At 44.2% G+C, this 24,308-nt stretch overlaps 2 protein-coding genes across 2 annotated transcripts; one reads left to right on the plus strand and one right to left on the minus strand.

Moving 5' to 3' along the window:
- The first annotated feature begins 2,767 nt into the window (after positions 1 to 2,767).
- Positions 2,768 to 8,617, plus strand: KRR1 (KRR1 small subunit processome component homolog). Its single transcript, XM_083859013.1, has 10 exons — positions 2,768 to 2,956; positions 3,331 to 3,506; positions 3,992 to 4,126; positions 4,395 to 4,520; positions 4,618 to 4,701; positions 5,284 to 5,340; positions 5,827 to 5,997; positions 6,156 to 6,233; positions 6,389 to 6,482; positions 8,005 to 8,617. Exons 1-10 carry the CDS (start codon positions 2,863 to 2,865, stop codon positions 8,145 to 8,147), a joined length of 1,158 nt encoding a protein of 385 aa, XP_083715139.1. The 5' UTR covers positions 2,768 to 2,862; the 3' UTR covers positions 8,148 to 8,617.
- A 3,320-nt stretch (positions 8,618 to 11,937) lies between these two features.
- Positions 11,938 to 23,269, minus strand: LOC310908296 (glioma pathogenesis-related protein 1-like). Its single transcript, XM_083859155.1, has 6 exons — positions 22,953 to 23,269; positions 18,067 to 18,312; positions 15,980 to 16,089; positions 14,119 to 14,201; positions 12,951 to 12,977; positions 11,938 to 12,866 (listed from the first exon to the last, which is right to left on the minus strand). Exons 1-6 carry the CDS (start codon positions 23,130 to 23,132, stop codon positions 12,715 to 12,717), a joined length of 798 nt encoding a protein of 265 aa, XP_083715281.1. The 5' UTR covers positions 23,133 to 23,269; the 3' UTR covers positions 11,938 to 12,714.
- Positions 23,270 to 24,308: the final 1,039 nt, after the last annotated feature.

Genomic DNA, 24,308 nt, shown 5'->3' on the forward strand with positions numbered 1-24,308 from the left:
CAAGAATAAGAATGGCTCCAGCAGGTGTAGAGGTCTTGCCAGACTAGGATCTGTACTATTCAGACCAAGGCCTTCGAAGGAGCCCTTTGCACCTGGGTCTCTCCATCCCACACTGGGCTGGGTAGAACACTGAGCATGGTGTGTGCTGCCAGTGAAAAGTGCTTTTAGAAAACATGTTCCTGCAAGAGCTGGGGAGGGCATGCAGACTCTGGGGGAAGGGGTGGTGGAGGGCAGGGATTTACAGCAGCACTGCATCCCCACATGTGGTAACTGTACCCCACCCCTGCGGTGGCACTCACATTGTCCCTCCTGCCTGGGAGCTCAGCTTCAAACCAGTGTGCAGAGGACCCTGCTCCTGTGGGCTTGCAGGATACCTGTCCCAGTCACCTGGACAGAAGTGTCAGTTCCTGTCCCCACAATAGCCATTGTGCCTGTAGCTAGCTGTCCTCAGCTTCATAACCCCACCAGATGAGCAGTAGCTGGTTATTGCATTTGAACTGTGAATGGGAGGAATTATATACACATGCCGTTGTCTGGAGAAGCAGGATAGGTCTGTGGGAGCATCCTGTTCCTATCAGGAATTTAGAGAAGTGGCTTCCTTGTATCCAGCCAGACTGCAGATACTGAGGTAAGAGGAAAGATGTGAAATTACTGTCTCCTTCAAAGAATCAGACAGGAGGGGACCTGAGAGCCCTTCTCAAATCACATCCTCCAAGCCTGTTAGCATTACTGCCTCTATTTTCTGTTTTTCTCAGTGTATCTGTCTTGATCAGGCAAAGACAAGCTTCAGCACAGCACTGGACCACAGAGGGTTGCCCATAGTTAGAAAAGAAGTGAGAAGGCCCCAGATCCTTGCCCCTTACCCCACACACCCATTCACTTCTCCTCCAGCACCGAGACTCGGGGGCTCACTGACCCCCCTGCAGCAGCAGCTGGCCAAGGGGCTGGCACGCAGGAGAGGAGAGGGCACAGGAGTAGGCTGTTGCTGCCACTCTGAGGTGTGGGACTTAAACGTGGAGCAAACACACTACTGAGGAGGTTGGCAGGCTGGGGGCTGCAGCCTGTAATTTTTCTTCACACTCTCGACACTCTGTGGGCTGCAGCCTCTCTACCTCTCTCCTCTCGTCCCATCTTGCTCCCACTGCCAAGCGCCGAGGGCATGCCCCTTCCACAGCCCACTCCGTGATTTTACCGTGGGCTGCACCACAGGAGTCATCAGACACTAAACAAGAGCAGAACTAAACTAACAATCCTCCCTCAAACTCTTTCCAAATCTGCTTTGCTGCGCTGTCACAACACATGGCCCGGTTTCAGGTGAGAGAGACGCGCCCTGGGCGCTTCATGCGCTTCAGTGCCCCGCCTCCCCAGGACCCCCAGCCTTTCCTTCCTTCCTTCCTTCCTTCGCCCCACCGGTGCCCGCAGCCGGCCGGGACCCCGTCCTGTGCTCAAAGGCTTTGCAGCGCTGAGGAACACCAGCCCGGCGAGCGGCCCCAGAAAGCGTCTGTGTCCAAGAGCTGAGAGTGGCGAATTTGCCTCCCCGGGCTTGTGCAGGGGCACGGAACAATGTCAGTGGCATTGGGCAAGCAAAGCCCCGTGCCGGCCGGGAAGGGCTGCGGGGGCGGAGGGGGAGCACATCCCCACCGCCCATCCCTCCTTCCCTCCCTCTCTCCGGGGGCTGTCCCCCCCGCACAGGCCCGGGGCTGTCCCCCCGCACAGGCCCAGGGCTGTCCCTCGCTCCCTCCCGGGGCTGTCCCCCCCGCACAGGCCCAGGGCTGTCCCCCCGCACAGGCCCAGGGCTGTCCCTCGCTCCCTCCCGGCGCTGTCCCCCCGCACAGGCCCGGGGCTGTTCCCCCGCACAGGCCCAGGGCTGTCCCTCGCTCCCTCCCGGGGCTGTCCCCCCGCACAGGCCCAGGGCTGTCCCCCCGCACAGGCCCGGGGCTGTCCCTCGCTCCCTGCCGGCGCTGTCCCCCCCGCACAGGCCCAGGCGGCGGCAGCTCCGCTGGGGACGCTGCTCTTATCGCGGCGGGCGGCGCCCTCTAGCGGGGCCGGGAAGGGAAAACCCGCCCCAAAGCGCGGCCGGCACCCCCGGCCCGGGGCCTCTCTGCTTCGGGAACAGCTCCTGATCCCCGTTTGGAGGATGTCGACAGACAGAAATTTAAACAAACGGCTAAAAGCCTGCATCAGCTCGGTGTCAAGCGTGCAGACAGAAGCGCCCTTGGAAGCCCCGCTCGCTGTGGGAGATGGGGCGGGCAAAGGGCTGGTGGATGGAGCAGGCGAGGAAAAACAGCAGCCAGGTACCAAAGAAAGGGTTTGGGAGGATCAAAACTGATTTTTAAATTAGTATTTTACTTAGGTATAGATCAGGTGGTAGAAATCTCTTTCTCATCATTTAGGTAATTAAACATCGTAGATGTTTTTATTGACAGATGCGGTGAACACCAGCCAAAAACAACAGTGTCCTGCCTCAGAGTTCTGCCCTTAAAGGTCTCCTCCAGTTTTTCACCCCATTGGCTTTTCATGGTCTCCATGAAAGACAGCGGAGGACGCACCTTCGTGCTCTTTCATTGAAGGAAACGCTCAGCTACAGGTGCAGGGAGGAGGATGCAGAACATCCCTCAGAATTTAAGTAACTCTTAAATTACTTATTTATTATCCAGTTTCATCAGCTGAATAGTAAGTTACTCGGCTGAAAAACCAGGTCTGATCAGGAGTCCCTTTTCTCTCTTTCCGAGCACGGAAGCGGCACTGGCGGCGTTCACTCCCGCGGGTGCTCGGGGCGCACTCTCCGCCCGGGCCGCCCTCACCAGGGCCGGGGAACTTCCGCTCGGCCCCGCGGCCCCGCCCCTTCCGGCGCGCGCGGACATGGCGGCCGTGCCCGAGGAGGAGGCCGGGCCCGGGCCGAGCCCCAAGCGGAGAGAGAAGCCCAAGAACAAGAACAAGAAGAAAGCGGAGCCAGGTGAGGGTGGGACGCGGGGCTGGCGGCTCGCCGGGAGGCCCTCGGGTCCCTCCGTGGGGCGCTGCGGAGGGTGGAGGCGGCCGGTGGGTGCTTGGGGCCGGCAGCGGTGGTGCCGTGTTGTGGTGTGCCCGCCCTCGAGGTGCTCGGCTTCCCCGCCTGTCTGTGCCTTGTTCCTGTGTAATATACTTACATAATCGTCTTTATAGACCTGATAACACCGCGTATCTCTGCTGCGGATTTTTTTTTTTTTTTTAATATAAATAGTTTAAAGCAGTAATTTTCCAAAGGTCAGAAAAGATGCAAACTGCACTCAACGGTATATTAAATCAATCTTCTTATAATAATAGCTTTTTGGATTTTTTTTTTAATCGCAGTTGATGAATCTGAACTTCTCACTGTGCCCGATGGATGGAAAGAGCCAGCCTTTACAAGAGAGGATAATCCCAAAGGGCTGCTGGAAGAAAGCAGTTTTGCAACATTGTTCCCGAAGTACAGAGAAGCGTACTTGAAAGAGTGCTGGCCGCTTGTCCAGAAAGCGTTGGGTGAACATGTATGAACTCTATATGAACTCTAAATAGTTGTGATACTGCACTTTACACTTTGGGACATAGAGGTCTTACTTAAGCTAATACAGATGGTGCAAGTTGTTTTTCTCATACTGTATTTGTAAATTTCTACTGTGCTTGCATTTTGAATTAACAGTGTCATTTTTTTGTCATCAGACTTAATGAAGAATTGTGTACCAGACGTGCAGTTCTTTGTAAATGCTGTCAGCAGAAAATATTTGCTGTAGCAAATATCTCTTCTTCCAGGCACTGACAGCTTTGTTGTGCTTGAGTTCAGGGAGATGGGAGAGGTGGTGCTTTGGGCCTTGAGACACATATTCAGTCTGAGTTTGTTTGTATGTGTGTGAATTTTCTTAATCTAAAAGTCACTTCAGAAATTTGGGAAAATAGATCTACATTCTGTTAGTTAACTGCTTGCTGCAAAGCTGAATTATGATATTGATCTGGTGTTTCATTTCAAATTCTGCAGTATGTGAACGCAGCGCTGGATCTAATTGAAGGAAGCATGACTGTCACTACCACTAAGAAGACTTTTGATCCATATGCAATCATTAGGGCTAGAGACTTAATAAAACTTCTGGCAAGAAGCGTTCCATTTGAGCAGGTCTGTAATAAATCGCGAAAGCTTTTATCCATCACAATGCTTATATTTTGTCTTAAATTCTATCATAATACTATACTTGAATTCTGTCATAATACTTATAAAATACTACGTTTAAAAATGCGAGAATTTCAAGGGAATCAAGTAAAATAAAATATATATTTAAAATTAATGTATCTGAAAGGAAAAGCAGAAGAATAAGCTGAAGTATTCTCTTGACTCTTATGAATGATACATTTGAATTCAGATGACATTGCCTGCATCTTTTTAGGCAGTTCGTATCCTTCAGGATGATGTGGCATGTGACATCATTAAGATAGGCTCTCTGGTGAGGAAGAGAGAGACTTTTATAAAAAGAAGAGCACGGCTTCTTGGACCAAAAGGATCTACTCTGAAGGTATTTCCTCTGAAGGTGTAGTAACCAGACAATACTGAGACCCAAATTTGTGTCAGGTTGTCATATTATACTAATTTATTTTCTTTTTTTGGTGTAGGCTCTGGAACTGTTAACAAATTGTTATATTATGGTGCAAGGCAACACTGTTTCAGCTCTTGGACCCTTTAGTGGGCTGAAAGAGGTAAGACCAGGTAGATGTAGCAAACACAAAAGTCTGTGCCCAGCTCCTGGGTGGGTGTTACACAAAATCTGGCAATCTCAGCAGTATCTCACTGACTTTTCAGCTGTGTGTTAGTAAGCTACATATACATGAATGTCCATAGTATTATCATCTTAGCTGCTGAATGTTAATATCTTTCTGTCTTGGAAGAAAAAGCATCTATATATCTGTATATTAAACACAGTTTAATAACTATATGGGAGAAGAATGCTTGTCAAAAACAAGTTCCTCGTGACACCATAAGATCCATGGTAACATGAAAATAATGTTTGTAGGGCCTATTAGAAGCATGACAATATTACTGGCATTTTTGAACTGCTGTTCCTTCCAGTTAACCCTGTGCTTTAGCTTTTTAAAGGCTGCAATCAATGATCTTGGAGGTCTTCTCCAACCTTAATGTTTCTGTAATTTTAAGGCTTACTACTTTGGGGTGGCAGAGGCGGGGAAAGGAAGTACGATATTTTATAGCTGCTATTTTAATTGATTAGCATGTGACATACTTGCTGAGTTTTCTGTTCTTTCTCTTTTGTATATTCAATACAGGTTAGAAAAGTTGTTCTGGACACAATGAAGAATATACATCCCATATATAATATCAAGGTTAGCTGCATCTTTGTTTACAAAAAAATAATATTTCTTCCCAGAGGGTTGTATGTTAATAACTTACATGTTTCTGTGTGGTAATCTACTTTTGAGAATTTCTATAGTTTGCTGCTTTATAAAAAACACTGACTTTGATATCCTCCATTTTACTAGGATACGTTGCTATAATACCATTATGGCAGTATCTGCAAAATCAAAGGAAAAGCGTGTATAAACTTTCTCCTTTGATTGTTGGCTTGATACTTGCTCACTTAAAGTGAAGCACCTTCTCCAGTGCACTCTGTCCCTGTTTTGAGACATCTTTCTGGTTCTGCTGTTCATAATTAAGCCTCTCTGCTCTTACTGAAGTGAGATGTGGAAGGTTTGGATGTAGCATAGTCCCTGTAAGAAAGTCTAGTGAAACTCCTGTTTTGGATCTCTTGGCTTCTACTGTAATACTCTTTTTTTTAATAACTTCTTTGTGACATTCTGAAACTACTGAAGACTTTGATGATCAAAAGGGAATTAGCAAAAGATCCTGAACTGAGGACGCAAAGTTGGGAAAGATTTTTGCCTAAATTCAAGCGGAAGAACTTGAAAAAACGCAAGGAGCCCAAGAAGAAAAATACTAAGAAGGAGTACACACCGTTCCCACCTCCTCAGCCAGAAAGCCAGGTCAGTTGAAACTTTATTTGGTTTTGCAGGAATGTAGCACACCTGAAATTGGGTTCTTAAAAAGAGATGGGGAGGCTTTTTCTGTCATGTTCTGATTCCCTGACATCTGGCTTATAATGCATAATTAACTAAGGCTTCTTGCTACTTGCCTTACTCAGATTGATAAAGAATTGGCAAGTGGTGAATACTTCTTGAAAGAAAGACAGAAGAAGCGCAAGCGAATGGAAGAGATAAAGGTAAAGTTATACTAATCCTGGGTCCAGTTAAAAAGCATTTGATTGCTGCTTTGGAATCTGGTGGTTTTTTTATTGTTGGGTTTTTTTGTTTTGTTTTTTTTTTTGTCCTTTTGGCCTGCTCTACTGCTACTTGACCTTTTTATTGGTAATTTCAGGCAAAGCAAGCAGATGCAGTCAAGAGAAGACAAGAAGAAAGAAATAAAGCTTTTATTCCACCAAAGGAAAAGCCAGTTGTGAAAACAAAGAAAGGTAACCATTTTTTTCCTGTTTTAAAACATTTTGTTGTCAATTTCTAGGCTGAGTGATTTTGCAAATACAGCCTAGGAAAAAGAAAGGTCAAAAAGAATCCTGGTGGTAAGATCCATGCCTAGATTTTCCAGGGACAGTAGAAAGATCATCTAGCCAATAAGTTCTATACCTATAAAATGGCAATTCTCCGTTCAAGAGTCCATCTCAATTGCTTGTTCTAGCTTCATCAGTTTTTGCCTTTCAGTTTTACAGTGAGGCTGCCATGACTTCTACATTCAAGTAAACAGAAAGCAATACTTACTTGAAAAACTTATATCACAACTTGAGTACATGATACAGTAAATGTCTGTTCTAAAGGCTAAAATAAAACGACACTATGTGTAGAGTAAGAGCTTATGTTCTCAAATGATTTATTTTTTTAATGCACTGGGGAAACAAGTCTTTAGTTCTCACTGATTATGCTTCATAGTCATAGTATTAGATATACTATTAGCTATACTATCTACATATTATTACACCATATATTACACAATCTTATGGACTTGAAAGTTTGTATTTCTTGAAAAGCATGTGTTTTGTAGCATTAATACAGTACTTTTTTTTTGTTGTGATGGCAGTAAATTTCCAGTGATCTGGAAACTATTGTCCTTTGCACTGTGTCTTAAATATGGTGCTTTTCTAGCTGCTGTGTGTTTTGAGCTGAAATCCTTCAGTCTTTCAGGAACAGATGACAGGAGTAGTTTGTATGGTACCCACCATTAGATTTAGAAATCAACTGTGTGAGAGGGGAAAGTTAGATCCAAACTCATGGCTTGTGCTCAAAAGAGAAAATACCATCACCTGTGTGAACATAAGAGTAGGTTATTCACATTGCTCAGCACTATGTGTTTAACTTCAGCATTCTGGCACTCCCTGTAGAAGTTTTTAATAAAGGTTTTCATGCAGGGGTCAAAGATCTACATCATATTCCCCCAAGCCACCCTTCCTCATCCTTTGTCTGACAGTGGCCATTAATGGATAGCCATGGAGAGAGTATAAGGATGGGATAGGCATGTTTGGGATCTTAGCACTTCAGTTATTTGCAGAGAGACAAAATGCCATAAAAGCTCCTCTGTATGTACGCCCTCAGCAGTTTCTTTCTTTCCTTATGCAAGATCAGTCAAGCCTGTGCCTAAGACAGTGTGTATGTACTGCTTTCAGAGGAGTACATCTGTGTTCTGAGGAGTGGATGATAAAATAGTTTGTATGTTTGTAGGGTTTGGCATCTGTGTTCAAATGTAGTTATATGGGATTTTTGTATATAATTGTTCTTCAAATTCTGCTGAATAGGATGTGTAGATAATACTAGTTTCAACAAAAATTATTACTAGAATAATCTATAAAATCATTAATGAACATGAGTCCTAACCAATGTCACAGGATGCAGTTTCACTGTGTTTATATATAAAGTCTTCCTGTAGACTGTTAACATTTTTCAGAAGTAAAATTCATGTCTGTTACCTTTGTATTTCGTACTGTGTAGCCTCCACTGAGAAAAAGATTGATATTGAAGCCATCAAAGAAAAGGTAAAGAATGCGAAGAAGAAGAAATTAGGAGCACTCCCTGAGGAAGAAGTGAAGTTAAAAATGGCAGCAGATGAAAAGAAAAAAAAGAAAAAGAAGTAATTCACCAGCCAAGATGTTTACTTGTCACCTCTGATAATGAGCATTTTTACACTCGGAAGATGGGAGATTTTTTGCTGTCAATATAATGTGGACAAGAAAAGACTAAGTATAAAGATCATCCTCTTTTCCTAAGAACATTTAATTAATGGATATACACTAGGTGTACAGACTTGGCATGGTTCGTGAAGAAAATCTGTGCTCCCGTGTTGTTTGAGAAAGTAAGAGAATGTATTTCGATAATACCCATCTGTGTAAAGGAAAGATTTCACAATAGAAACATTGAGGAGTTTGATGTGGAGTGTTAAACATTCGGGTCAGAAAACTCTGGGAAGGTGAAAGCTTAAGGTAATGGTGTGGTGATAACTTTTGCTAAACAGGCAAGATTTGTTACTATATTATGCTTTTATTTTTGTAAAAGCTGATTATTTTTGTGTGTCTTGTCTCAATGTTAATAAACTATTTTAATACAATGTTCTTAAGTCCTCAGTTAATGTACTGCACAACCTCAATTGTGTTGTCCAGGAAACAAACTCACAGTTTCAACTGAAAATCAGACAAACCATAACCTTCACTGCATACCATTAATAAACATTTATTAGCATTATCCTGATGCATTTTTACACAGAACATGGTACAAAGTGGATTGTGCTGCAGGGAAAGCAAAAAGTTGTGTTATTTACCTTTAAATATATTCTTAGTTTATTTTCTTGCAAGAATGTCTTAAAAAATTGAGCTCCTTTTTATTTTTTATTGAGATACTTCCCCTATTTTAAAGGAAGTTTACAGGTTTTTCAGTTTCTTGGAACTGTGAACTGTGATGAAATGAAGTGCACCAGCAGAGCAGCTGTTGCTTATTTCATACATCTAAGATTACAGAAATAAATGTAATGAGGAGGAGATAGAGCCACACTAACTTCATGACTCTGAGTGCTTTTGCTGAGTTTTGGAATTTTGATCATTGCACATGCAGTGGATGTGATTATCTTAGAAGGATGCATCTCAATGCCTTTTAGGTTAGTGACCTTTTACCTGTAACTAGGTGAAAACAGAGCTTTTTTTTTTTTTTTTTTTTTTTTTTTTTTTTTTTTTTTTTTTTTTTTTTTTGTCCCCACACAAATAAATAATTGAGAATGTATTTGATTAGAGAGCCAGTATGTGTGCATTGGGACATAGCTATGGTCCTTGCCCTCTAAGCAAGTGGACCTTTCAATTATGTGAGCAGTTCTTGGCATTTAATTGTTAAGGAAAAAATACTCCCTATTTTCTTAGGGACTGCATTGTTCATTAATGGCAGTTTCTTTTGGAATCTGTCAGGAAAATACTATTTAAGCATCTTTCACTGAGAACACAATGTGTAAGTCACAAGCCACCCATCTCAGAAACTGTAGTGATTTGATGGGTTCAGTGATACCAGCACTACAAAAAGCTTTTTAGAAACACCACTGGTGTTTGGCAGTTGACAGAGTAAAGGGGAGATCAAAGTTCAGGGCTTGGTGGGTAGTTCAGACCTAGACCTCTCACGCAGTGAAAGGACTAATTTCAACAGGAGACAATGCAATATTTAAGTTTACATCCCTGCTCTCACAAATGTGCTTCAGCAAAAGTGCAGAGCGAGGACCCATTAAGGAGGAGTTTGACAAGCCAGGGAACAAGCATGAGTGTATTAGGGGAGGGAGAGTCCTTGGTTCTGATCTGAACTGCATCAGCCTCTTTCATGACAGAGGAGTGGCACACATTCCCCTGCCTATTTAAAAAGTTGAAAACAAGTGTAATGCTGTTTGTGTCACACTGGTCTTTTAGATGGGCATATCATTTCAGGAATCTGGCTGCAAAAGTATCCTAAACTAAGGGAGTTTTCAGCTGCATCAGCTGACTTCTTGGTTGCCTGAGTTGCAGTGCAGGAAAATGTAGCTCATCCTGGGGCAGCCTGGCTTTATGTTCACTTCCATCAAAGTGTGGTTCTTTAAAATTAGGACCCCCAGCTGAGTCATTTATGTAGCTTTTACATGACATCTTTCTCTCCAGTAAAATTTTTAGTACACTTCAGGAAATCTTGTCCTATTGTTCTGGGGTGGAAAAGTATGATATGTTTAGTATTTCTTGGTTGTTACTGTTGACAGGTTTCAAGGATTGTTGGTAGGATATGAATTACTTAAACTGGACAATCAAGAAAGTTTATTCATATTCCTGTAGGCAAGCCAAAGGATTTGTCTGCCCAAGAGTCCATATCTGAATGGAAAGGGGCTGCATGGTGTCACTTGCTGGTTGCCTTGTGCCTCTGTTTTCTGACAGAGTATGGCAGTTGTGTAAAACATAAATAGTAGAAAATAAAGTGGGCTTGGAAGAGTGAAAGGTTTTTTTTGTGATTTCAGAACAGCTTGAACTACTGCAAATTATGTTCTTTAACTGATTTTAGAGTTTACAGACTTGCAAAAATGTACCTGAAGTCTATTTCCATATCAGTGTTTTGCATTTATCGTATGGAATTCATGGGAATATGCCATGTGGACAATTCAAAATGGTTTGATCAACCAGAGCTAAATACCTGGATTTTTGGATATCCTTAAAATAACAAAGTTGCTTTTTTCCTCTTGACTTCTTGGTTTTCAAGCTTTTGTTTGTTTGTTTGTTTGTTTGAAAGATGCCACATTGTAAAGTTTGGGGGTTTAATCTCCCTAAGCCCACAGTTTTTTAAGGAGGGTCTTTCTTAGGATTTCGTAAGAGCTGCTTAAGTATATAGTTAAATGAAAGTGTTAACATTTTGAACTTTAAGGTCTCTGTGTTGCTTCTGTTTCTTCTGCTGGAGACCATTCATTAATTAAACTAAGCAGGGGAGAATTCCTGCTGATCTCATTTTAAGCTCTCTGGACACAACAGTGTATCTGGTTCACTTCCCTGCATCCCTCTTTTCCAGCAGAAGAATATTACCCACATGGGGGGCAGAGACAGTGCTGGGCAGTCTGTTGTGGAGCCCTGAGCAGCAGAGTGCCCACACATTAAGTCCTGCTGCCCACGTGCCACTTGCCAGAGAATTTTGAGATGGGGCTTTGCAGTACATGGAGCTTGAGGCTTGGGTTTCACACAAGAGTGTCTGTGAGTGTGCTGTCTTGGCTATGGAGGCTCCAGGAATCAACAAAGAAAGATGTATAAAGATATATCAAGCATGAAATTCATAATTTTGTCCCCAGCTATATTTACATTTTGAAAAACGATTTATTCAAGGAATGCTGCAATATTGAAATGATTCTAGTACAAGCAGTACTAGCAGATAACTATCTAGAAGTGTAATACGAGAAATGTTGGGCCCCAGTTCCAGCATTTTCAGTTAAAATCCATGCCAGTAGTAAGAGCAGGAGTTAGGGTCAGGAGTAGGCATGCAGAAACACTGACAGGTATTGTGGTATTACCACAGAAAAGAAAGGGTGAGGGGAACCTCACAGCTTCCTCTGCAGCAATGTGTGCAGAGGGACACGGTGCAGAAGCTTCTAAAAGTATAGGCAGGGACTGCTGTGGTTTGTGCTGTGAGTGTGCAGCTCTGCTGCTTCCAGACTCTGCTTGAGCTGAGTGTGGTTGGTCAAGGACAAACCAAGCTGAACAAAGCAGCTGTCCCTGCAGCCTCCTGCCTGCTCCAGATGTGCAGGTTCTAGGAGATTTGTTCTTTGGCAGGTGTTGAACCAAAGTTGTAACTATGGGCACAGTGTGATTTTATTTGGAGTTCTATCTTTCCCAGCATTGTTTCTAGTGTTGTTCAAGTTGGAGATGAATCTGGGGTTATTTTGTGCACCAGCAGTTAAGCTTTAGCTCATGTTGCAAATTCATGATTTTCATACACAGGAAGCAGGAAATAACAATTTATTGTTTGAAACAGCAGTAAAACACCTATTCTCAAAAAAAAACCCAAACAAACAAAAAAAAAACACAACAGGAAAAATTGCAGTGATACATAACCATGTAAACACAGGTGAAACTGTTTAGGCACAGATGCCATGAGTTTAAAAACAAATTCTAAGCAAAGTGAAGTACCAATGACAAGTGCTCTGTGAGACTGGGAAGTGCTGCCACAGGATGCAAATGCCAGAGCTCACATGGATCAAAATAATCTTTAAAAATAATTAAATTATACAGGCCACTCTGCATCTTGTTGTAGGAGTGACCAAGGTAAGAGTGCAATAGAATGAGACAGGTGCATGCTCTGCCTGTGCCTTGGCTGTGGGCTGGGGCCTGGCTCCTGGGCTGGACACTGTCCAGCCCTTCCTGAAGTGTGTTGGGCAGTTGCCTGCACCTTAGTGTGCTGCCTGGACAATGTGCTCCTGTACCCACCTGATCAGAGGCACACTACTCTACTTTAAAAATATTTTAACTTTTAAAACAATTTTAACATCTAAATTAATTTTAACTTTTAACTGGTTCTGAGCAATGAAAAAGCTGTTTATCAGTGCTTGTAACTACAACCTGCAAAATCACCTGTGGATGCAAACAATGTAGAGACAATGTTTGTGTTGCCTGCAACTTATGTGAATGAAGAGCTGAGTTAAGCCAAGTGCTCTTGTGGTCTTCTATATGTGTGTTACCCACTGGCAGGTACTACAGACCAATATTTTGGTAAGAGCCAGGTGGCCACAAATGTCAGTATAAGGAGTAGTAATCTTAAAACAATAATGGAGATGCAGAACGCATCACATGGAGGTCTGTCCCACTCTGGATGCCACTTGGAGTCCTCTGTAAAAAACAACAATTCACTTGTTTTCAAGTATAACTGCAAAACTGGCAACGAAAGGAAGCAGTGTTTCCAGTGGTACTTACCAATGACTTTGTCACGCTCTGCATTTTCTGGAGAGAGAAAAAAAGTAAACATAAGCACACTTATAATTTTGAAACAATTTGACTCTAACCAAAATGGAATGAAATGTGACCACGACAATGGGCTTATAAATACAGCTGATGTGTTTCTTCTCAGGAAGAAGCAAAGACCTGCTGACTCTGGGAGAGCCCTGCAGTGACTCTCGGGACTCTGCTTAGGAGTGGTTTATCACATTTTTTTGACGTCTACCGCCAGTGGCTGGTGTAGAGAGGACTCCTCCCATGGGTGTGCTTCCCAAAATCACTTTGACTTTTGCCCTGTGCCCTGTGTTTTGAGAGCCTGCAACAAACATTAAACAGTCCTGTGAATCCAGCACTCCCTTACATTCCTTAGGTACTGGTGTTTTAACAGCATATTCCCACTCCTTTAGTTCATTAATGGTCGAGTGCTGGGAAAAAGTGTGACCATACCCTCAGCTTCCCACAGGCCAATGGCCACAGCACAGTGCCTTGTCTCTATGGAAATTTCAGGTCTCCTTCCCTCTTGACTCCATGAAGCCATTACAAAGCCAAGTGCAGGCATATCAGGAAGGCTGCCCAGACTTGGGTTGAGCACTGCATCTCCAGGAAGGCTCTTGCATGTCAGCCTTGTTCTCTCCCAGTGCTTAGGGGAAAGCAGATGGCCTGGCTGATGTTCATTGGAGTGAGTAGCTTTGGCAGTGCCATGGCTGCTCTCCCCACCTGCAGTGGCATGGCTGGGGCAAAGCTCGCTTGGACCTGCACCAGCTCAAGCCACAGCTCACATATCAGGCAATAACCAGAAGTCCCCAGGAGAGAACAGGTATCCCATTCTCTGCTTTCTGTTTCTGCAAGCAGTAACTTCTGGCAGTGGTAATAACACTTTAAATTGCAGCCACCATATCTCTTGTAATACACCCTCCAGCACCTGAAGAGCAGACCCCATCCCATCACTCCCTAGGGTAGAAAACAGACTCCTTCTGCCCTCCTCCCCTCACTTTGTGCATCACTATCCACTTGGCATCTGACTGCAGTTTTCCAGCCTGTATTTAGGAACAGGAGAGTGCTGTGCCTGCTTCCTGCTGGTATCTTTTGTGTGCTCTTTCCATTTCCACATGTGCTTGGGGAGGATGTCTGGTTGTCTTCTACTTACTACACAGCAGGTTGACACACTCCTCACCACCACACGCGCTGCATGCAGCTCCCGTCTTGTATGGCTGCACTGGGTAATTCCCACTGCGAAGGAAAATAACACTGCTCTCAAACAGCCCTTGGGAAAACATTCATACCCACTGCTAAACAGGTTTTAACCTGAGTTTTGCTTCACTTGTGTTGATAGAGTGATGGTTTTCTCAAGAGTCCTGTCTGAGTGCCCTGTGCCCGAGACACACAGTGAAACAGAAAAGATTAAGTGTAATGGGACACCCTGTTGTTTAGAAACCTGGAAACAGCAGTATTGCAAACCTGGGAATTAAAGCTGTCTCAGAGTTGGGTCATTTGTGTGCAGGGAGACTCTGGACTCCCATAGCTGGCTATGGCTATGGAAACAAGAGCAGGTTCAATTACTGTGTGTATATGTGTATTCAGCCTTGAAGAGGAATGCTCTGGTGTTGGAGAATCTCTTATAGGTGATTCATCCATTTGTTGGTTAATATTTTAGGAGCGATGCAGGTCCCTCTCCTGCTCCCTCCCTCTGCCAGTGGTGTGAGTGGGACCAACGACCTCTGCCCAGGCTGATAATGCACCAAACATAGCTGAGTGCTTTGCTCAAAGCATGGCCAAAGCAAAACTTACAGCATGCCTCAAACTGCCCATGAGTACAGAGAGGGACTTTGTAAGCATGAAATCTCAGCAGTGAGATGAAACTTCTTGGTAAAACCTCACTACTTTCAGCAAGGTGAGGCTTTCATTGCTTGGTCTAAGCTGAAGAGTACATTCACTTGAGGAAACTATATATGCATCTTGCCTGGGGTCTTGGTAGAGCTGAAACAAAGCAATGAAGCTGCTACTTCTCAAAATCAACAGCTGGATGTGACATTACTCCACTTGTTAGCATGCAACTGACCATTTGTGGTGTCCTCACCCAGCAGGGAAGGGCACAGCTTTAAAGCCCTCTCCAGAGCCCCTTGCCTCTCCAGAGAGACCCCTGCTTGCTTTGCTGGATGCTGGTGAAGGCACCACTCCTCTTCCCCATGCCAACATAGGGCAAGAAATCCAGTGGGGTTTTGGCCTTTTGCACATTTGCATGTGGGACTTCTGAGGAGAGCAGCAGCTGTGTCATTTCAAGGTATCTAGTCAGGGGTACATATTCTTCCACGGATGAGGCATGGGCAAAAGGAATGACAAATTTGCTTGAGTTCAAGTGCTGCCTGACCTTGGCCCAACATGGTGTGCATGTAAAGCTTTTAAAGTTGCATTTGTACCGTGGTGGTATTTATTAGCTGGAGAAGAGAAAAATACATCCATCCTAGCTGGATATCCTACTGACTATGCATATGAAGGACCTCTGGATCAAATTTGTATTGAGCAGCCGCAGCCTCCTAAGCAGCTCTCAGCTGCTAAGACTGCAGGCTGCCAGCACTGCACACTTCAATGCTTATCCATGCCATTGACTTAGGGGCTTAATTCTTCAGGCATGCATGGGAATATTTTCAGACTTCCTGTTTGCACTCTGTCAACTGTCTGGGGCCATCTTGGCAATCAGGAGGAAGGGATTCACTTTCAGATGATCATTTCAGTATTTTCATGTCAACATCTTATATTTAATCCCCAGTCCCACTACTTTCTGTCTCCAATATATAGCCCTCACCTAGAAAAAAAAAAAACAACAAAAAAACAAAAAAACAAACCAACCCAAAAAACGCTGGACAAAGGTGTACCTCTTTCTCTACTTTGGAGACTATTTCCTCCCACAAAACACCAGACTCAATGGACTGATCTAATAAACTTGCATGTTGTGGAAGGGAAGGGGGAGGACGCAAACCCTGTGAAATATTCATAACAAAAACCCTTACGGCGGCCCATAGTTGCAGACGAAGTGTGCTGCGTTGCGTATGGAGATGTATTTCACCTTGGGACAGTAGTGGACTGCACAACCGACCTTGTAGCTTGTAGCCCAAACTACCTGAAAGACAGATGGATACACTGGTGACAAAGGCTTTGATTCAGCACCTGAAGAGTTAGGAGAAGACCTGCTCTCCTCAGTTTTATCACATTCAATGGGATGAGGAGGACTCCTTTGGCAGGCTTCACAAGGAAAAGTAGCAGTAATGATCTCAAAATCATAGTTTGTTCTGAAGAAAGATTGATTATTTTACCCAATTCACTATATATTTGTTAAAACTATGCAGAAAGAAGACACAACTGGCTGTAACACATTTTCCTTTCTTGCAAAGGAGAAACGTGAAGTTCATCTCCTTTGTTTCAACCTAATCAATTAGCTTTCTGTCTTTCCTGCTGCTGGAGCTGAGTTCACACCTGTGCAGAAAAGGCTGCATGATCTGCTACAGCTCATATGAGGGCTGGCTGCCCCTTTACTAAATCCCATGGGGACATAAAGCAAATTGCCAGAAGGCACCGGTGCTTTGGGAGGAGGATTGTGTCTAGGCTGCAGTCCTGCCTTTTAATATCATGGCCGTGACTAAGATAATCTAGAGACAAGGCCATTACTTCCCATACTGATCCTCTCTACCAGAAGCTTTTCTGTGGGACCCAGCATCCTATCAGAGTGTAGACAAATTCTGCAGTCCTGAAAAAGTAAGTCCCATGACAGCAGCAGAGGGGAGACAAGGGCACAGCAATATTGCAGATAAAACAGCAGCAATGACTGACTACATGAGCAATATGGAAGGATCCTGGCAACCTAGAACATAAATACATTTGTGCTTCCACTGACTTAAAGGGGAGGTCTAGCCATTTCTGTTTATGCCTGTTTGGTACCAGCTCTGGGACGAGGGGACAATCCTCAGGCTCCTGAGGGTCTTCTCAGTGCAGTGGCAGAGCAGAGGCTGCTCCTGGCACCAGCCATAGATAACTTAATTCCTGAGGACTGTGAAGAACTGAATGAAAGGACCTTCCCAATCCCAGGAGGCCACTGACTGAGCAGTGATTTGTGGTAACTGCAGTAATTGTGCCCAGGGAAAATTCTCTTCTCCACAGCTGGGAAGAAGAGGAATGAGGAGTTCTCTGGCAGTAATACCTCCTGAGGCTGTCAGATATACATCTTCTAGCTACAGTCACTATCACTGCTAACTCCAAGTGAGAATAACCTTATTTTTTTATTCTACCCCCATGAAACTGCATGGACCGCTCCTCTACAAACACCATGGCCAACAGCACTGTGCTTCAGTGCCAGGTAAGGTGCACTTCTGTGCAGTTTCCAGGTGCTGACTCTTGCAATGTCCTTGAGAGCAAGCTCAAAGAGCAGCACAGCCATGTCTCACAGCTCCTGCATCCAAGTATCTTCTCTGCACACAAGTTCAGAAAGCCCACCAGCTTTACCTCATCTACTCATGTCCTAAATGCACATGTGTATCCCTGCAAAAATATTAAATAGCCTCAGGTCACAGTTGAACCCTAGAGCTGCTGTTGCAAGCTGTCCTGCTTTCCTATAGCTATGGGTAGTGATAGCAGGGTTTCATGGCAGTCTTTTTCCTCACTTTACCCACTTCCTTTGAGAATAGCAGTTGGACAAAGTGCACGCATGATGTTTGCAGAACTGCAGATACCTCTTTTTATGATGGTACTTCTCCAGCCTTTGGCATCTGAAGTCTGCCTGACAGAACTGAGACCTCATTCCACTCATGCACTGCAGCTCACAGCCACTGCCATTGCCTGTTTTTTGCCACTGCTTGGCTAATCTGACTGCTTGATGGCTACACTACTTTCTTCCAAAAAAACCCCAAACCACCACATTTAAAGTAATAATACAGTGACTCTTTTCCTCCCATAAATGGGAACATAAGAACATCTTGTGCACACAGACATATGGTAAGACTACAGAACCTGGAAAAGTTCACTGAATATTCAACAGAAATGTAGAGGTTTTGTATCAAAATGGCAAAACTGGTTCATGGTTTAGATGGAGAAATGCAATGCCTACCTGCGTATAGTGGCCACATACTGCACTGCACCTATTGGTGTCATAAGTGTAGGCTTGGACCTCGCTGTACCAAGAGGCTAAGGCTCCTTTCACGGTAAAGGCAGAAATTGAGCCAGTCCAGATGTTTTCTCCAGCAGAATCAAATCTGGGGTGAGTCTTCCCTCGCTGTTTGAGGTATATATTATGTCGAAATACGCATCTCTTTGCCCAACCTTTTGCAGTCTTTGCCAAATCTGGATCCCAAGTCTGTAAAATAAAGACAATTAAAAATCACTTTGTTATACTGGCAGTGCAGTAATTCAGAGCAGCTCTCAGGAAAAGCTGGGTCTCAACAGTGCAGATGCTTTTGGTTCATTAATTTTTTACTTCTGTTGAGACTTACAGAGCTACATGGTAGATCAGCTTGCAGGTTTGTTTCTGATACGAACTTAAATTGCTGATGAAGCTTGAGGAAATTTTTGGGGTGGTGTATGATCTTGGCTGACTGGCTCGTTGGACACCAAGAGCTGTGTATCAGACAAATACAGTGTTTGTGGCACAATGAGCATTTCAAGGCTGTGCTGACCATGATAGAACATTAATGTAACTTAAACTGAATTTACATGGAATCTGGAAAATGAGGGTTATACTTACCATATCAATAATGCAAAAGTCTTGTGTAGCCTTGTATTTGCTTAAGGCCATGGCTTGCAGGTCAGTTCACAAGCACACTGGGATTTTGGGGACAGTTTGAACTCAACCCTTTGGTGAGCAACATTGTGTTTGGTGGCTTGAAACATTAGTGCTGAATTCATACTTGTGGAATGACTCATTCACTTGCTATTCCATTTTAGAGGAAGTGCCTATTTAAGCAATTGAGTTATGTAAATGTCTTTTGTTTGCATTGGAGGTAGTGTCTGCTCTTGCTAGGTTTTCTTGTGCACACACCTTGATTGAGTGATTACAGCATTGGACCTCCTGCAAGATACAGTACCACAAGTGTATGCTTGTAGTCCTAGTTATACTTTGTGTTACGTAAATTAAGTTGCCCAGCATTGAACTATTTTGTACTGAAGTTTTTTTTTTAAAATAAACTTCTTATTTGACTTCTTCTGAATTAATTAAAATAGCTTACTTGCTTTTGCAAATGATGGAAACTCTAAGGAAATTGTTTTGAATGCATCAGAAATGATGAAGGAAAAGTTGTATTTTACCTTTTTGTAGATTTTTGTAGGTAGGTTATTAGATTTTTGTCTACGTTTAACCTAAGTAAGCTTTTTTGGTACCATAGCTAAATCTGAAACAATGTGTATTGTTTATGCTACCAATTAGTAATTAAAAATCACAAGATCATGCCAAAATGCATCTACAGAGATTTGAAAATATTTTTTAACCTTTGCCTTCCATTTCTTCCTTTGCCTAATGTTTGTGGAGGGTGTATGTTCCCACTGTGGTGGGGTGGAGGCTGGCCAGGTGCCCACCAAAGCCACTTCTCAGCTGGGAAGGGGAGAGAAAATGCCACCAAAGGCTTGTGGACTGCGAAAGACAGGGAGAGATGATTAATCGGTTACTGTCATGGGAAAAACAGATTCAGCTTGGGGAAATTAATTGTATTTATTACAATTTGAAATACCTTCCTCCCCCTTCTGTCTTCTTCCAGGACATAACTTCAGTCCTGATTTTCCACTTCCTCCTCCCACCCAGCAGCACACAGGGACACGAATTGGGGGTTACGCTCTGTTCATCAAACACTGTCTCTCCTGCTCCCTTCTCCTCAGGGGGAGGACTCCTCACACGCTTCTCCTGCTCCAGTGTGGGGTACCTCCCCCAGGAGACAGTCCTTCACAAACTTCTCTTCCTTCCCACAGGCTGCAGCTGTTCACACACGGCTCCAGCATGTCCCTCCCTCAGGGTGCAGTCCTTCAGGAACACCCTGCTGCAGAGTGGGTCCTCCATGGGGTCACCTGTTCTGTCAGCAAACCTGCTCAGTGTGGGCTCCTCTCTCCGTGGGGCCACACGTCCTGCCAGGGCCCTGCTCCAGCACAGGTTTCCCACAGGGTCACAGCCCCCTTCAGGCCTCCACCTGCTCCACTGTGGGGTCCTCCAGAGGCTGCAGTTGGATCTCTGCTCCTCCATGGAGCTCCACCACAGACTGGAGGGTCCCATCCTGCCTCACAATGGGCTGCACCACGGGCTGCAGGGAAATCTCTGCTCCAGGGCCTGGAGTGTCTCCTGCCCCTCCTTCTGCCCTGCCCTTGGTGTCTGCAGGGCTGCTCCTTTCACGTGTTCTTAGTCTTCTCTGGCTGCAATTGCTTGTGCACAACCTTTCCTCTTCTTGAATGTATTATCCTAGAGGCACTACCACTGTGGCTGACGGACTTGGCCTTGGCCAGCAGCAGAGAAATGGCCCTGTGGGACATGCAGGAAGCTTCTGGCAGCTTCTCACAGAAACCAGCCCTGTATGTCCCCTCTGCTTCCAAAACCTGTCCACGCAAAACAAATACACCCACAAAACTAGAACATAAATAATTTAGATAGGAACTCAGCATATCAAATATTAAATTTGGAGTCTTATTTCAAGTGAGCAGTAGGTATTTCCTTAGATACTTTTAAAGACAATGGATACAATTTAGCATTATACAGAACTTATCTTCCAGTCCTGGAAGATAACTCTGCCAGTTAAGACAGAAGCTTCATTTTACATCTTGTCAAGGCCCTGTGATGATGATGAAAAATATACGACAGTGGGGGATGCACCTTAGTGCTTCATGGTCTCTTTTCCCCCCCCATTCTGCTTTTTAAGAGTCCATGCACCTCCTCTCCTTCATCCTATAGTAGTAATAGGTTTAAAGTTCGATAAAGGTATGCATAATACTAAGTTTAAAGTTGCACAGTAAATTTAAATACGCTTTCCATTTTATGTGAAAGCTTAAACTGGCTGACAGATGAAAAGTGGTGTACAGAAATGTTCACAATGATCTTTAGCTGAACTGCAGTTACACTCCTTATCTGCTTTTAATACTGCACTTAAAAATCAAGATTGGACTAAATGGCATGGGAACAAAATGAACAGGACAGGAAGATTTGCTTACAGATATCACTGCTGTTTAAGGAAACAATACTTACATTTTCCCCCCTCATGAACTGCTTCTCAGTTTCCATTTTATAAAAAGTTGCTTGCTGACTTAAGGAGGAAAACTTTAATGTATAATATGTGAAAAGTGATGGAAGGCAGCACTAATTCAAAGAAGACTCTTGTGAAGCCCTGATGAAACTGGTGAGACTCTGCTCTTTTTAAGGAGCCTTAGAACAGAACTACACAGTGCTTTGGGTGGCTGAGAAAGGGCTCACAGTTGTCAGGTAAAAAAAAATTAGATCAATGTTCTCATTTTATAATACATGTTTTACAAATATCAATGGTTGAGCTTTGTTTCTTGCAATTCAAGGAGTTTCAATTTTGCATTTTCTTTTAAAAACTCCTTTTCCAAAATATGGGAATGCCCTTAATTCAATCTTAATTTTTTACATACCTAGGTGGACAGTTACCTCCAGCAAAAAAGAAGTTCCCTGTGAAATAAAAGCACCATTTTTTTTCTGCCTTTTTTGAGTGCTAAAGACCATCAAAATACCATTTTCAATTCCAATGTTTTTACTTTTGTAACAGATTTTATCATGTATTACATTGCTCTCTCCACATTAAATAGTTCTTGGGAAATGTCATATTAAGATTAGGGGCTTTGCAGTGTTTTGAAAGAAACTTACCATGATTCAGTTTCCATTTTAGATGCAATGTATTTGTCCATTTCTTATACTTCCTTTTTTTTTTTTCAGATTTTAGTTATTTTTTTAAATGAAGAAATTAAGCACAATTTAAAAATATGAATATTGCACTTTTAAAACATCCTAACAATATTTTATTTTCTACACTGCCAGTACAGCAATGTAGAAAATAAAGAGTCCAAAGCAACGTGTTCTGGAAGTCAGGATGCACAGCTGAGGAGAGGTGATACAAAAGACTCATCTAGAAGAGAAACTAAGTAAGTTTCCTGTCATGTTTGCAATTCAAGTTTGATTACTGTGCAGTTACCCCTCCGAAATGGGGAACTTGTCTTTTAGTGCCTGACAACCAGAAATGGCAAATGAACCCTTTTTCCTCGCTAACTTCAGTTGGGGTGTTGCTAATTACAGCTGTGGCTATGTCCTCTTCTGGTGGTGACCATGGGAGATAGTAAGAAAGCAGGGCAAAAAGAAAGAGCTCGGAGTTAGGACAGTGGTTGTGGTCCACTGAAAGACAGGCTGTGTTTTGCATGGCAGCTGCAGATGTTGCTCCAGAGGTGCCCGGGGAGCGGGTGGGGGCAGAGCAGGGGGGGACACGATTGTCTCCAGCGCTCGATCTGCTGCACTTGGGGCTTTTTTGGCTTTCCCTGCAGGCCCAGCCCCTCAGAACTGCCGCTCTGCCGGCTCGGTCCGTGAGAGCCTTGCCGAGAGTGCTCAGAGAAAGCTCAGAGACAGCTCTCCAGCGCTGTTCGGCAACAGGATCTGCCCTCGCCGTCCGGAGCACGAAGGATGTGCTCAGATGTGCACAAACCGCACAGCCCCGGCCGGCTGCGGCGCCTCGCCCCGCGGAGCTGCTCACACAGCACAGGACAGCGCCCGCCTGAGGGCCGGGCCCGCGCCCGCCAGCGGGGAATGCACTCCCGGCAAACCTGCACAGAGCCAACTGCTTAAAGCCCCCTGATGATTAGAGACTTCTTCTCCGCTTTAAAAAGCAGTCAGTTCTATGACCCCAGGTTTTTGTGGGGTTGTTTTCTGATTTTTTTGCATTTGATCACAAAAGCAGTCTTTGAAAATCATAAACAGCATCTCAATGCTACAAATTTGCATACAAGTCATGAAGATTCCCTTACCATGTAGCGCATGTTGCTGGCTGGTGGATCCACTCTCGACCGCAAAGTGTTATGGGTTTGCACACATTCCTCAATAAACTTTGGATCCCGAGGATCGGGCAATGTTGATGGTTCATAGGCATCAGAGGAATAACAAAAGAGTAGTAAAGCCAGCACACAAGTATAAAATCTGCTTGTCATCGGGAAAGGGAGAAGAAGAGAGACGGTGCAGGCAGAAAGTCACCAGAGCGGCTCTAGGGACATGCCGGGGGACACCCTCGGCGCGGAGCTGTGATGCTGAACTGCCCCGGCCCCCGCCCTGCCCGGCCACCTCTGCAGCGCCCTCACGGCCTGAGGGCGGCGGGGCGGGGCCTGGGCCCGGCGGGCGGGGCGGGGCGGGGCGGGGCGGGGCGGGGCGGGGCGGGCGGCGCCCCCGGAGCCCCCCGGCCCCTTTGAGCCCCGCTGCCGGTGCTGGTGCTGTCCCTCACTCGCTGTGCAACGTGCCGGGAAAAGCATCAGCGTCGGTCCTGCCCTCGCGGGGCCAGCGCTGCATTTCTGCGGTTTGTGCACAGGCACCAGGGAAGTTTCCTTCAGCCAGTTCCGTCGCCGAGCGCTTGCTTAAGGCATCCACTGCAAATGTCATTAGCCCTTTCCTTACAGTCTTGCTTCTCAACATCTGGTTGAGAAGCAGCTTTTCTAGCTTTAAAAGCAGAGTGTTTCAGCTGTACAAAGCGGTTTTAGCTCTACCAGCAGCATTTTGCTTGGAAGATTTGTGGGCTGGACTTTCCTTAGCCATGGTAATTGAATACAAAGTTAGTCACAGAAAACGAGTCATATTTCAAGAACGCTGTCATGAGAATAAGGAAATTAAGCTACAAGTTCACATTAGAGCTGTAGCAGTTTTGTCTCTTTCTTTTTTTCTTCTTTCTTTAACTGTGGTGGGCAAGCGTCTCTCCTGTCCTTTAGGCTTCTTTGTTACTATTTGTTTGATCCCTGTAATCCTATTCATAGTAATCACAATGTACTGCAGAAAAGATTGGAATAAATTTTCTTCTTTTGATGAAACTAGATGCTGTTAAGACTGTTGCTTTATCTTTTCTTTATAGACTTTCTTCCTTTCAACTACAACCAAATTGTTATAAAATAAAGCTGCTTTATTTATTTATTATTTATTTATTTATTTATTTACTGGTCATTCAGTGTCATTTCACTCTAATCCACCCCAAGGGATTTATTAACAAGAACCTTGGCTGGGGCCCATTTTTATTCTGTGGGATGATATGCTGCAATGTGGCTCAGAATTTGAGTCACTGTCTTCCTAAAACATTAGAACAAAGACAAAGGAGGAAAACCCAGCTTTAAATATTGATAGCACAG

The sequence above is a fragment of the Zosterops lateralis genome (assembly GCF_965231275.1).
Source record: "Zosterops lateralis genome assembly, chromosome: 4".
In the NCBI taxonomy this organism is placed as follows: Eukaryota; Metazoa; Chordata; class Aves; order Passeriformes; family Zosteropidae; genus Zosterops; species Zosterops lateralis.